General features: G+C 47.0%; 1 protein-coding gene across 1 annotated transcript; it reads right to left on the bottom strand.

The window, feature by feature from the left end:
• Positions 1 to 1058: 1058 nt before the first annotated feature.
• Positions 1059 to 5049, bottom strand: FOXI2 (forkhead box I2). The gene is made up of 2 exons (XM_044299700.1): positions 4482 to 5049; positions 1059 to 1516 (listed from the first exon to the last, which is right to left on the bottom strand). Exons 1-2 carry the CDS (start codon positions 5047 to 5049, stop codon positions 1059 to 1061), a joined length of 1026 nt encoding a protein of 341 aa, XP_044155635.1.
• Positions 5050 to 11512: the final 6463 nt, after the last annotated feature.

An 11512-nucleotide genomic window follows, 5' to 3' on the forward strand; every position in this document is an offset into this window, starting at 1 on the left:
TAGCAATCCTCTAACTCCCGGTTAGAGCAGCGATGCTCCAATTCAAGTGAATGGGAGCAGAGCTGCAGTAACAGGTCACGACTGCTGCACAGGTCCAGTGCTAGTGTAAGCAGTGGATCGGCAGGGCTGCCAGGAGTTGGTATTTATATGAGGGGGGCGCAATCCCTTTAAAGTTCATACATGAAGGGTTGACGTCGGAATCATCATATTTGTCCCTTCCATATTGGTGGTCTGTATGGATAAGAGAACCATTCCCCCCCCCCCCCCCCCAATTCACAGAGTCCCCTGGTTGGAGGTGACCAGTAAAGCTCCTGCATAGAAATTTTTATACAGGACATATTTGGGCTCCATGCACACAGCAGAGTCTGAGCCGCAGCACATACGAGTCGTACAGCATTTAGGGTGCCAGAGCATGGCATCTGCATACAGCACCATATTACGGAGGAATACTTTTTCCTGGCTGTGGCCAGTTTTACATGACCATGTTTGCTCCGGAAAATGGGTGCATTGGCTGGGCCGAACACAGCATCAATAGTAACCAAGATGGGTCTACTATACTCCTGGATCTAGGGTGGAATACCTCCATAACATGACATCCGAGGCAGCATACCATACCAAATGTAAGTAACCCTTTTGCATACAGACATATATTTTAGGCTATGTAGAAGTCTATGGGTGCCATAATATGTCTGAGCATGAGCACCACACAATTAGTTAATCTGAGCCCTCTAGAAGTACTACAACAAGAACATGAAACCAAGTTTGGACCATCAACCTGGCCATTGTCATGTGAACCATTAAATGTACTGATGGCCTGTTGAGCCTCAAGAAAGCATCCCTGAAGGGCCCCTTGCTTACGATTGTCCTCCATATATTTTGCGTGCATTGACTGCGCCATTGAAGGACAGCAAATAGCATTTTACTAGCTCTCCCATGGGTCGGGTCCATTGATTATGTCCAAAACAATAAAAGGGTAAAAACAAACCCCAAGGAGGTAAAAATAAAAATAAGAGAAAGGCACAACAGAGCTAAAACACATCAATACAACCATCTCCCATTTACACCTCTGCTTCTCGGTTATAAAGTATGTGGCTGGCATGGAGAGGGTTGACCAGGGAAGAACGTAGGCTGCTCTGCTTGGTTGGGTAACATTTAGGCCTGAAGTTGGCTTGACCAGTAGAGTCACCAGGTTGCGAGCCATTATTGCTGGGGTAAGAAGAAAGTCCGGTAAAGTGGTGTTTGGAGGGCACAGTCATGGCAGAGGTAAAGTTATCAAAACAAGGGCTGGTGTCCAAAGCTGGAGAGGACCGTGGAGAAAACGTCATTTCACTCTCTGGAGTTCCCACCAGGCTGACAGACCTCAGGGACTTCTCATTACTTTTGTCATCTAACATTTCAGAGTGTTCAGTTGCGCAGCCGGAGTTATTGTCAACCTTCTTTTTCCTTTTCCGCCTGAAATTGCCGTTATCAAACATCTTCTCACAGTTCGGATCTAGAGTCCAGTAATTCCCTTTCCCTGTGGAAAACACAAGAAACTTTGTGAGAAAGACTGGCACACACACACACCTCAAATTTTGCACAAGCAGCATTTTACAACTTTTTTCCTCCCACCACTTCTGGAGAAAGTAGGTGGGACATAGTCTACACCAGCAATGAGTCATGGCAGACAATTTTCTGGCACACACATCTTCAAATAACTCATTAGGGAATTGTGAGTTTGAGTAGTGTCCCCCCCCATTCAGGACCCTCATCTATTAGCCAGATTTGAGAGCAGCTATAGAGAGCAACCCTTGCTCTTCAGGACCCACCATGTCTATGCATTACACCAACAACCCATTGATTTCAGTGTTCACACCAATTTTTGATTTTCCCTGTGGAGGACACTGCAGAGAAATTGTGAACCCTTCCTGCCTGGTACATCTGATCGACTAATACTCCAAAGTGGACATCCCTTTTAAAGGAAATGTGTCACCAAAAATTAATCTGCCAGTTAAAACCAGATAGTGACTTTTTTGGGGGGGCAAATCTGTTTTTATTTTCTTATTCCATTTCCTGGATATGATTATGGGGGGGAGGCCATCGTGCCTTAGCTGTTCTTAAATGGCATTTAGAAAGCATTAAGAAAATTGCTTTACGGCAGCCAAGCAAACAAAATGCGTTCAGATCCGTTAGGAGCCTTCAATGCAGATTTCTTCACATCTGATGGAATAGCCCAGCCTAGCATACGTGGATACCGTAACGGACCGATAGACAATGGAGGTCAGTCTTGCACTATTCCACAGTAAGGCACACACACCACTTGTGCCCTACATTTCACAGGTCCCACAGACATTCTACTAACTTGTGGAGCTGACTTTTTTTTTTTGCAAAAACCGCCACTAAAACGGCAAAAGTGCTGAAAAACCACCACGTGCGAGACCAGGATGATGCTACTTTCACAGGTTTTGCTGGCATTGTTCAGCACTTGTGTTTTTTGGTTGAAATTTTTGCAGTATAAGGCCTCTTTCAGACAAACAAGTGCGCTCCGTGGCCGTATTGCGGACCTGCCATACACGGGCATTCTGCATCATGGATGCGGACCTATTCACTTGAATGGGTCTGCAAAGCCAAAGATGCAGAACTGAAGCACGGAACCACTACGGAGTTCTTCCGTGAGATTTCATCCTGTACTTCCGTTCCGCAAAAAGTTAGAACATGTCCTATATTTTTTGCGGAATGGGTGGATCTCGGACCCATTAAAGTGATTGTGTCCACGAACTGCTGTCCCACAGTTGGTGTTCGTGCATTGCGACCCGCGGCCCGGCCACGCATGTGCAAGAGGCCTAAGGCGACATGCACACGACCATATGCGTTTTGCTGTCCGTATGCCATACGTTAAAAAAAAAAAAAAATTTTGTTGCTGATCCATGGTAACAATGCCTAAAATGGATTATATGCACAAGAAGGTTGTTTGTTTCCATTCAGCTTTTTTTGCTGATAGGATGCGGGTCCGCAAAAAACTTGGACAGCACACAGTGTGCTGTCCGCATCAGCATGTCCGTTCCGTAGGCGCCCCCCGCCAAAAAAAAACAAAAAAAAAAAAAACCACACTTTTTTTTTGCGGATCCGCAATTTGCAGACTGCAAAACACATAGTAATGTGCATGTAGCCTGAACAAGAGCTCCAGATGGTAGCTGAAGGTTTATTGGAAATACAAAACGCAGGACACAAGCTTTTTTTTTTTCGCTCCAGGCATCTTTTAAAAAAACGCAGCATGCTGGAGCTTTTGGCATTGTTTTTCAGGTATTGTCACCTACAAACAAGGTGATGTGAAAAACACCTTCAAGAAAATGCTAGATTAACTAATGTGTGCAAAAATTCTGTTAAAAAAGTGGCACAATTAGCAGATCTAGGGGGAGATTTATCAAAGACCGATGTTTTACACAGTGCTGCTGGAGAAAGCACTTAAAGGGGTATTCCGGTTGGTACAAGTTATCCCCTATCCACAGGATAAGCGGGGACAACTTTAAGATCACAAGAACGGAAGCCCCATACCCTCCACAGCTCTCCTAAAATAAACGGAGCGGCTGGTCAAACACGTGTTGGCCTCACCCATCTCCAGAACTCCCATAGAACTGTATAGAGCGGCTGTGAACTTGTGCAACTGGCCGCTCTGGTCATTTTAGGGGAGCTGCAAGTGCCGCCCCATTCTCATTAATCGGTGGGAGTCACAGTGGTAGGACCCCCTAGTTATCCCCTATCCTGTGAACAGGGATAGCTTGTAGCAACCAGAATACTCCCGTAATTTAGGGCACATTCACACGACATGTTCTGCAGAACACAGATGCCATCTCTGTACGTTCCGCATTTGTGGAACGGAATAGGCGGCCTATTATAGAAACGCCTATTCTTGTCCGCGATTGTGCGGGCGGTGTGCCAGAGCTAGGACTCCTGCCCTGGAAACAGGTGTAAAGGTTAGCAAGTTTTTTTGGTCAGGTGCAAGGACTGCCATAGATGCACACCTCCTCATAAATTATAGAAATCTTAAGGCAGTGCAAGGGGTAAACAGATCAGTGTAAAAAGACAGACTTAGTAAATGTGCCCCAAGATTTGTGACTACTCCAAAAAAAAAAAAAAAAAAAAAAAAAGTGAAATCTTTTTCCTCTAGTATACAAGCACGACCACCGCTGATGGATTGCAGGGTGGTCATAACCCCTGGAAACAAGCAGTGCATAAATGTGATAGAAAAATGAATCCAGCAAGCAAAGGAGACAATACGGACAATCACTATAGTAAGTGCCTTGTATTAACTTTGGCTACATAAACGCCATTGTCTGAAGTCACACAACCCCTTTAAGATGTTTCCTTGCCGTCCTAAGGAAAATAAATGATCATAAATTGTATGAGGATAAGTTAAGTACAGTCAGCTCTGCTACAGCGTATAAGTTTTGCGCACACAAATCTTACAGGTTGGTACCGGAGACCCATAAACCCCTCCTCACCTGGGTCGCTGTCATCCCTGGCCACCTTCTTGAAGCACTCGTTGAGGGACAGGTTGTGTCGGATGGAGTTCTGCCAGCCAACTTTGCTTTTCCTATAGAAGGGAAAGTTGTCGGCGACATAACCGTAGATCTGGCTGAGGGTCAGCTTCTTCTCAGGGGTGTTCTGAAGAGCCATGGCGATTAAAGCCGAGTAGGAATAAGGAGGTCTCACTATCTGGATCAAGTCATCTTGGTTGGGATAAGTCAACCAGGGCAACTCTGCTGCCCCGTAACCGGTAGAGTGGGTCATGACTTGGGCTTGGCTGTTGGTGTAACTCACTGACAAATATCTGGAGTCATTGCAGTAAGAAGAAGAGTTAACGGCAGGACCTCCAAACCACCAATACGGGTTGGTATTTGGACCTGGATAATCCATTATACCATACCCTGGTGGGGTCTTCTGAGGCTGGTGCAGGTTCTGCTGATACAGATTGAAGTTGTCTCCACAGTAGACTGCCATGTCCACCAATTCCTGTGCATAGAAGTATCCTGGCTGGGGACTGGATGAATGCTGCCCATAGGCACTCATACTGATTCCCTCTAAGTTCTGCTTCTAGGGACTCCAACAGCTTAATGAGCTCCAAGCTGGAGGTTTGCATTGAAGTAGTGACCTTCTGCGCAGCCTGCAGACTATTTCCAATCAAGCCCTGAGTAGCTGAAACAGTTTGTAGTAATGAAGCCTGCACCGCCCCTGTCCTCCCCTAGATCTGAGCAGGACACGTCTCCTGGATTCACTGTCAGCAAGGATCTTATTTCCATGCAGTTCCTCCTACACCTGGGTCTCAGACTTGTCAATGTATTGATAGGGGGAGTAATGTATGAAATGTTCTGCACCAGGAAAGTGGAGTGAGTTTGTCTGTTGTTGGTGGGGTAGGCGTTTGCTCAAATTTAAAGTGGTTCGCGCAGTGGTTGGCAGGTTGCATGGAGCCACATTGTTATCCAGATTTCTCATTGCAACTTTTTGAACTCTAGTCCCCTTTGTAATAAATAGGACTAGACTGAAAAATCCATAGGTATTATGTGTGACAAATAAAAAAAAATTGACGTGTAACATTTTGCCGCAAAAAAAAATAAAAAATCACTTCAAACCAAGCAGACTCTTAAAAAATAAATGTGCAAAATGTTGCATCTTGATGCATTGGTTTCAGTACAAATGTCATACTTATGAATCCCTGTAACCCACACTAAAGCCTCACGCTTTGCGGACAAAAATAGGCAGTTATATTATAGGCTGTCGGTGCCGTTCTGCAAATTGCGGAACGCACACGGACGCCATCCGTGTTTAGCAGATCCGTGGTTTGCGTCGTGATTTACGGATGTGTGCTGTACGTGTTCTCCACAGACAGCACACATCCCCATTCATTTTAATGTGTGTATTCACACATCAGTGTTTTACCACGGTCCGTGGTTTTAGCGCGGATGCACGCTCTATGTTGTCCGTGTTCACTGCTCCATGACGCCCATTATAGTCTATGGGTCCATGAAAACCACAGATGTCATCCGTGTTTCACAGATCATTAAGAAGAGATTCTTTGAAAATTATTTTTCAGCTATGCCGGGTCAGTGAAACATGGATGGCACATGGACATAAAAAAAAACTGACACACGGATCCTTCACGGACAGCTTCAAGGAGGCATCACTGACCACCTGCTCACAGATTTAGGCCTCGTTCACATTTCCGTTTGACATGCTTGTAAAATCCGTTCGTGTTTCATCCATGAAGATGTCCGTGAAGAATCCATGTTTGGTCCATGTATCTGTTTTTTGCCGTCCCTAGTCCATGGATGCTGCACCTGGTTTTGGCTCAAAATCATTGATGGAAATAACTGACCAAACACTGATGTGTGAATGAGGCCTCGTTCACATTTCCGTTTTTCACTGATGTGTGCTGTCCACATTTTCTGCGGACAGCACACGTACCCATTGATTTAAATGTGTCTGTTCACATTTCAGTATTTTTTACTAACCGTGGGTCAGTAAAAAAAAAATCACGGGGACATGCACTACTTTGATCCCTGATGTGGACCAAGCACGCCCCCATTGAAGTTTATGGGTCAGTGAAAATCACTGACACACATCCGTGTTGTATCCGTTTTTCACTGATGACTAATAGGAGATTCTTTGGAAATTAATTTTTAGCTGAGCAGCGTCTGTGAATTACGGATGACACGCGGATGGTAAAAACGGACACACAGACCAAGCACAGATCCTTCATGGACATCGTCACGGATGAAACACGTATGCTGTTTTCACGGACGTGACACTGACACGGAAATGTGAACGAGGCCTGAGGCATAAAGGGGAATTTTTCCAGATAGACTTTTTGCTATTTTGTTGTTTTGGAATGTCTGCTTGATTTAAAGCCAATTTACAAAATGTTGCATGTCAATTTTTTTATTTTGTTGCATGAAATGCCTATTGTTTTTTTCAGTCTTAGGCCTCATGCACACGACCGCTGTGTGATTTGCGGTCCGCAAATTGCGGATCCACAAAACACTGATGGCGTCCATGTGCGTTCCACAATTTGCGGAACGGCACGGACAGCCATTGATATAACTGCCTATTCTTGTCCGCAAAACGGACAAGAATAGGACGTTATATTTTTTTCGCGGATCACGGAACGGAGCAATGGATGCTGACAGCACACTGAGTGCTGTCCGCATCTTTTGCGGCCCCATTGAAGTGAATGGGTCCGTATCCAAGCCGCAAAAACTGCGACTCAGATGGGGACCAAAACAACGGTCATGTGCATGAGGATTTTTGCAATTTGCAGACTGCAAAATGCACAACGGTCATGTGCATGAGGCCATAGGCCTCATGCACACGACTGTTGTTTTGGTCCGCATCTGAGCCACAGTTTTTGCGGCTTGTATGTGGACCCGTTCACTTTAATGGGGCCGCAAAAGATACGGACAGCACTTAGTGTGCTGTCCGCATTCATTGCTCCGTTCCGTGGTCCGCAAAAAAAATATAACCTGTCCTATTCTTGTCCGTTTTGCAGACAAGAATAGGCAGTTATATTAATGGCTGTCCGTGCCGTTCTGCAAATTGCGCAATGCACGCGGACGCCATCCGTGTTTTGCGGATCTGCAATTTGCGGGCCGCAAAACACACAACGGTCGTGTGCAGGAGGCCTTAAAAGTCTATTCCAGTTATAACAAGTTATAACCGTTTCCACAAGATAGGGGATAACTATCAGATTGGTGGGGGTCCTTCTAAGGCTGGGCCCTCCACTAGTGACGAGAATGGGGGCCCTGTACCCTGCGGAGCTCCCCAGAAATGGATGGAGCGCTTGGTTGGCTATCTCCGGCGCTCCCATAGAAATGAGTGGCGCGCATTTCTGACCAGTTGCTCCGTCCATTTCAAGGGAACTCCACAGGATACAGGGCGCCCATTCTCGTGATTAGTGGGGGCCCCAGTGGTAGGACCCCCACCACTCTGATGGTTATCACCTATCCCTGTGGATAAGGAATAACTTGTTTTAAACAGAATATCCTTTTAGGTCTAGTCCTATTTATTACAAAGGCTCCGTCAGTTTGTACACCACCAGGGGACTGGAGTACACTTGAAACATTTTTGCAAAAAGCTGCAATGAAAAATCTGTATAAAAATGTAGCTCCGCCCACATCTGGCCACCCCTTTACTAAATTTCAAAAGATCTGGGGCCCAAGACCCAATGAATATCGCCCCCCCCCTTCTCCCCGCACACCAAATTATACTGTACTTGCTATACAGCAGCGCATACAGTCCTCTCACACCCAGGGCCTCCCAGGTGACGTCTCCTCCGATGTAGATCTTCTCTATCATCATCATCATCTCCATTTGGTGTGTACAACTTCTTTCAGCCGCCCCTCGTCTCTGCAGAGTGTGAGACACGGACACTTTCCTATCATCATCCTCCAACCTGGAGTCCCCACAGTGTTATCCTGCTGCTCGCTGTGCTCCCCAATACCGCCAAATACTATCCTGAAGAAATATCAGTGCCCCCCATAGTAATAGTGCTCCTCATAGTCCCACCAATAGTGATTCCTTTCTAGAATGCCATCATTAGTAATACTTCCCCTACAGTGCCCCCAACCGTGATAATGCTCCCCAAGAGTGCCCTCATTAGTAGAAGAGCCCCCAATATTAATAATACCCTTATAGAGCCCCCAGTGATAATATAGCTCTCTACAGGACCCCCACTAGTAATAAGGCCCCCCATAGTGCTCTTAGTAGAAATAAGGCAGATCTATAAATCCCTCCTATAGACCCCTTACTTGTAATAAGAACGCCTGTAATGTTCCCTGGATTTGCAGTGCCCCCTGTAGTTATATTCCTCCCTCCACCATACAGTCCTATGTAAATAACATCACACCATCTCTCCTGCCCCCTCCAAAATACAGTACCATGTAAATAACACCCCTCTCTATCTACAGCCCCCTCCAAAATACAGTCAAACAGTCCCATGTAAACATCACCCCCTCAACATTCAGTCCCATGTAAATAACATCATTCCCCCACCTTCAACATACAGTCCCATGTAAATAACATCACCCTGCCCCAGCCCCTCCAACATTCAGTCCCATGTAAATAACATCACTCCCTTCCCAGCCCCCTCCAACATTCAGTCCCCTGTAAATAACATCACTCCCTCCCCAGCTACCTCCAACATTCAGTCCCATGTAAATAACATCACTCCCTCCTACAGCCACTATCAACATACATTCCCATGTAAATAACATCATCCCCTCCCCAGCCACCTCCAACACACAGTTCCATGTAAGTATCATCCCTCCTTTCAGCCCTAACATATAGTCCCAGTTAAATAACCACAACTCCACGCATTGCTCCACAACTCCTTCATTTACCTCTCCTCATGTAGCAGACCTCACCACGGCTTCATTCCCCAGGACTTCTCCTCTTCACTGCCCTCCTCTCCTGCACTGGTCACATGAAGGTGACATCATTGCAGGTCCTTCTCAACCACTGCCTGTTTTACTGGTCACATGACCTGTGATGTCACCACAGGTCCTTCAGCATTTCCAGTGCATTATATTCAATTGTATTGCTGTCCTGAGAATGGCAATATAATTGTATCTAGCAGACAGGCAGGACATTTGGGGCCTGGGACAAAACATCAGGGGCCCAGGCCACGAATGTTTTAACCTACCAACGCCCCTGGTGTGCAGGCAGCCTAAAGATCTTCCAGATTTATCGCAGGGACTCAAGCTGGATGATAAAGGAGCTGCAGAATAGACAGTTTTACCTAACTCTATACTAAGCATTGGTTGGCTTACTATGGGCTAAAATTCTAGTGAAATTTTTCCGCACGTTGGCTCATATTTACGAATTATGAATCAGATATGACAAAAATAAAAATCCACTGCACTTAGCTCGTCCAGAGGGCACAACTTACTGGGAAAGAGGCAAGACTGAGCTCCTGAGGGGCATGAACTATGTTGTAATACTCTGCACATTTATTTTACATTACTTTCACATCTGCGGCCAACTGTTCTGGCAGAGAATGCCGGGAATTAGCTGGACAAAAACAGCTCAGTGCAGCGGTTTTTGTCCAGCCGATTCCCGGCATTCTTACCAGGTAGCGGCCAGATCTCAGCTAGACCCCATTATAGTCAATGGGGTCTGGCAGGCAAGCGGCAGTATCTAGCAATGCCGTATCTGGAGTACTCTAATAAGAAACACATTCTTAAAATAACGTATTGCTTTATAAAAATAATATTTTTATTTCTTTCAGTGGTATAGCCAATAATTGCACACACATAAGGCTTCTTTCACAGCTGCAGTATCCATTCTGTCAAAAGAACAGTCAGCCGGAATGTACCTTATTGGGTATAGCTGAATACTGCCGGTTGCTGCAGCAATTGGCTGTAATGGGGTTCGGCCTTGTTACAGCATTCAAGCTGGGTTTTGGCCGGACTAAAAAAAATCTGCTTCAAGTAGCCTCCATGCCATCCATTGCCAATTGCCATGTCTGCCACTCCCCCAGTGCCATCAGATCAGCCCATCCATGCCATGTCCCCCACTCTCCCAGTGCCATTAGCCCCTCCATGCCATCCATTGCCATGTCCCCCTTCCCCAGTGCTTCCATGCCATCCATTGCCAATTGCCATGTCTCCCACTCCCCCAGTGCCATCAGATCAGCCCCTCCATGCCATGTCCCCCACTGCCCCAGTGCCATCAGATCAGCCCCTCCATGCCATGTCCCCCACTCACCCAGTGTCATCTGCCCCTCCATGCCATCCATTGCCATGTCCCCCACTCCCCCAGTGCCTCTATGCTATTGATTGCCATGTGATGTCCCCCACTGCCATTAGATCAGCCCCTCCATGCCATGTCCCCCACTCTCCCAGTGCCATCAGCCCCCTCCATGTCATCCATTTCCAATTACCATGCCCCGCACTCCCCCAGTGCCATCAGATCAGCCCCTCCATGCCATGTCCCCCACTCCCTCAGTGACATCAGCCCCTCCATGCCATCCATTGCCATGTTCCCCTCCCCAGTGCTTCTATTCCATCCATTGCCAATTGCCATGTCTCCAACTCCCCCAGTGCCATCAGATCAGCCCCTCCATGCCATGTTCTCCACTCCCCCAGTGCCATCAGATCAGCCCCTCCATGCCATGTCCCCGACTCCCCCAGTGCCATCAGCCCCTCCATGCCATCCATTGCCATGTCCCTCTCCCCCAGTGCTTCCATGCCATCCATTGCCATGTCCCCCTCCCCCAGTGTATCCATGCCATCCATTGCCATGTCCCCCTTCCCCAGTCCTCCCATGCCATCCACCCCCCCAGTGCCATCAGATCAGCCCCTCCATGCCATTTCCCCCACTCCCCCAGTGCCATCTGCCCCTCCATGCCATCCATTGTCATGTCCCCCTCCCCAATGCCTCCATTCAATCCATTGCCATGTCCCCCTCCCCCCAGTGCCATCAGATCAGCCCCTCCATGCCATGTCCCCCAGCGCCATCAGCCCTTCCATGCCATCCATAT

This window comes from Bufo gargarizans, chromosome 6 (genome assembly GCF_014858855.1).
Source record: "Bufo gargarizans isolate SCDJY-AF-19 chromosome 6, ASM1485885v1, whole genome shotgun sequence".
NCBI classification, from domain to species: domain Eukaryota; kingdom Metazoa; phylum Chordata; class Amphibia; order Anura; family Bufonidae; genus Bufo; species Bufo gargarizans.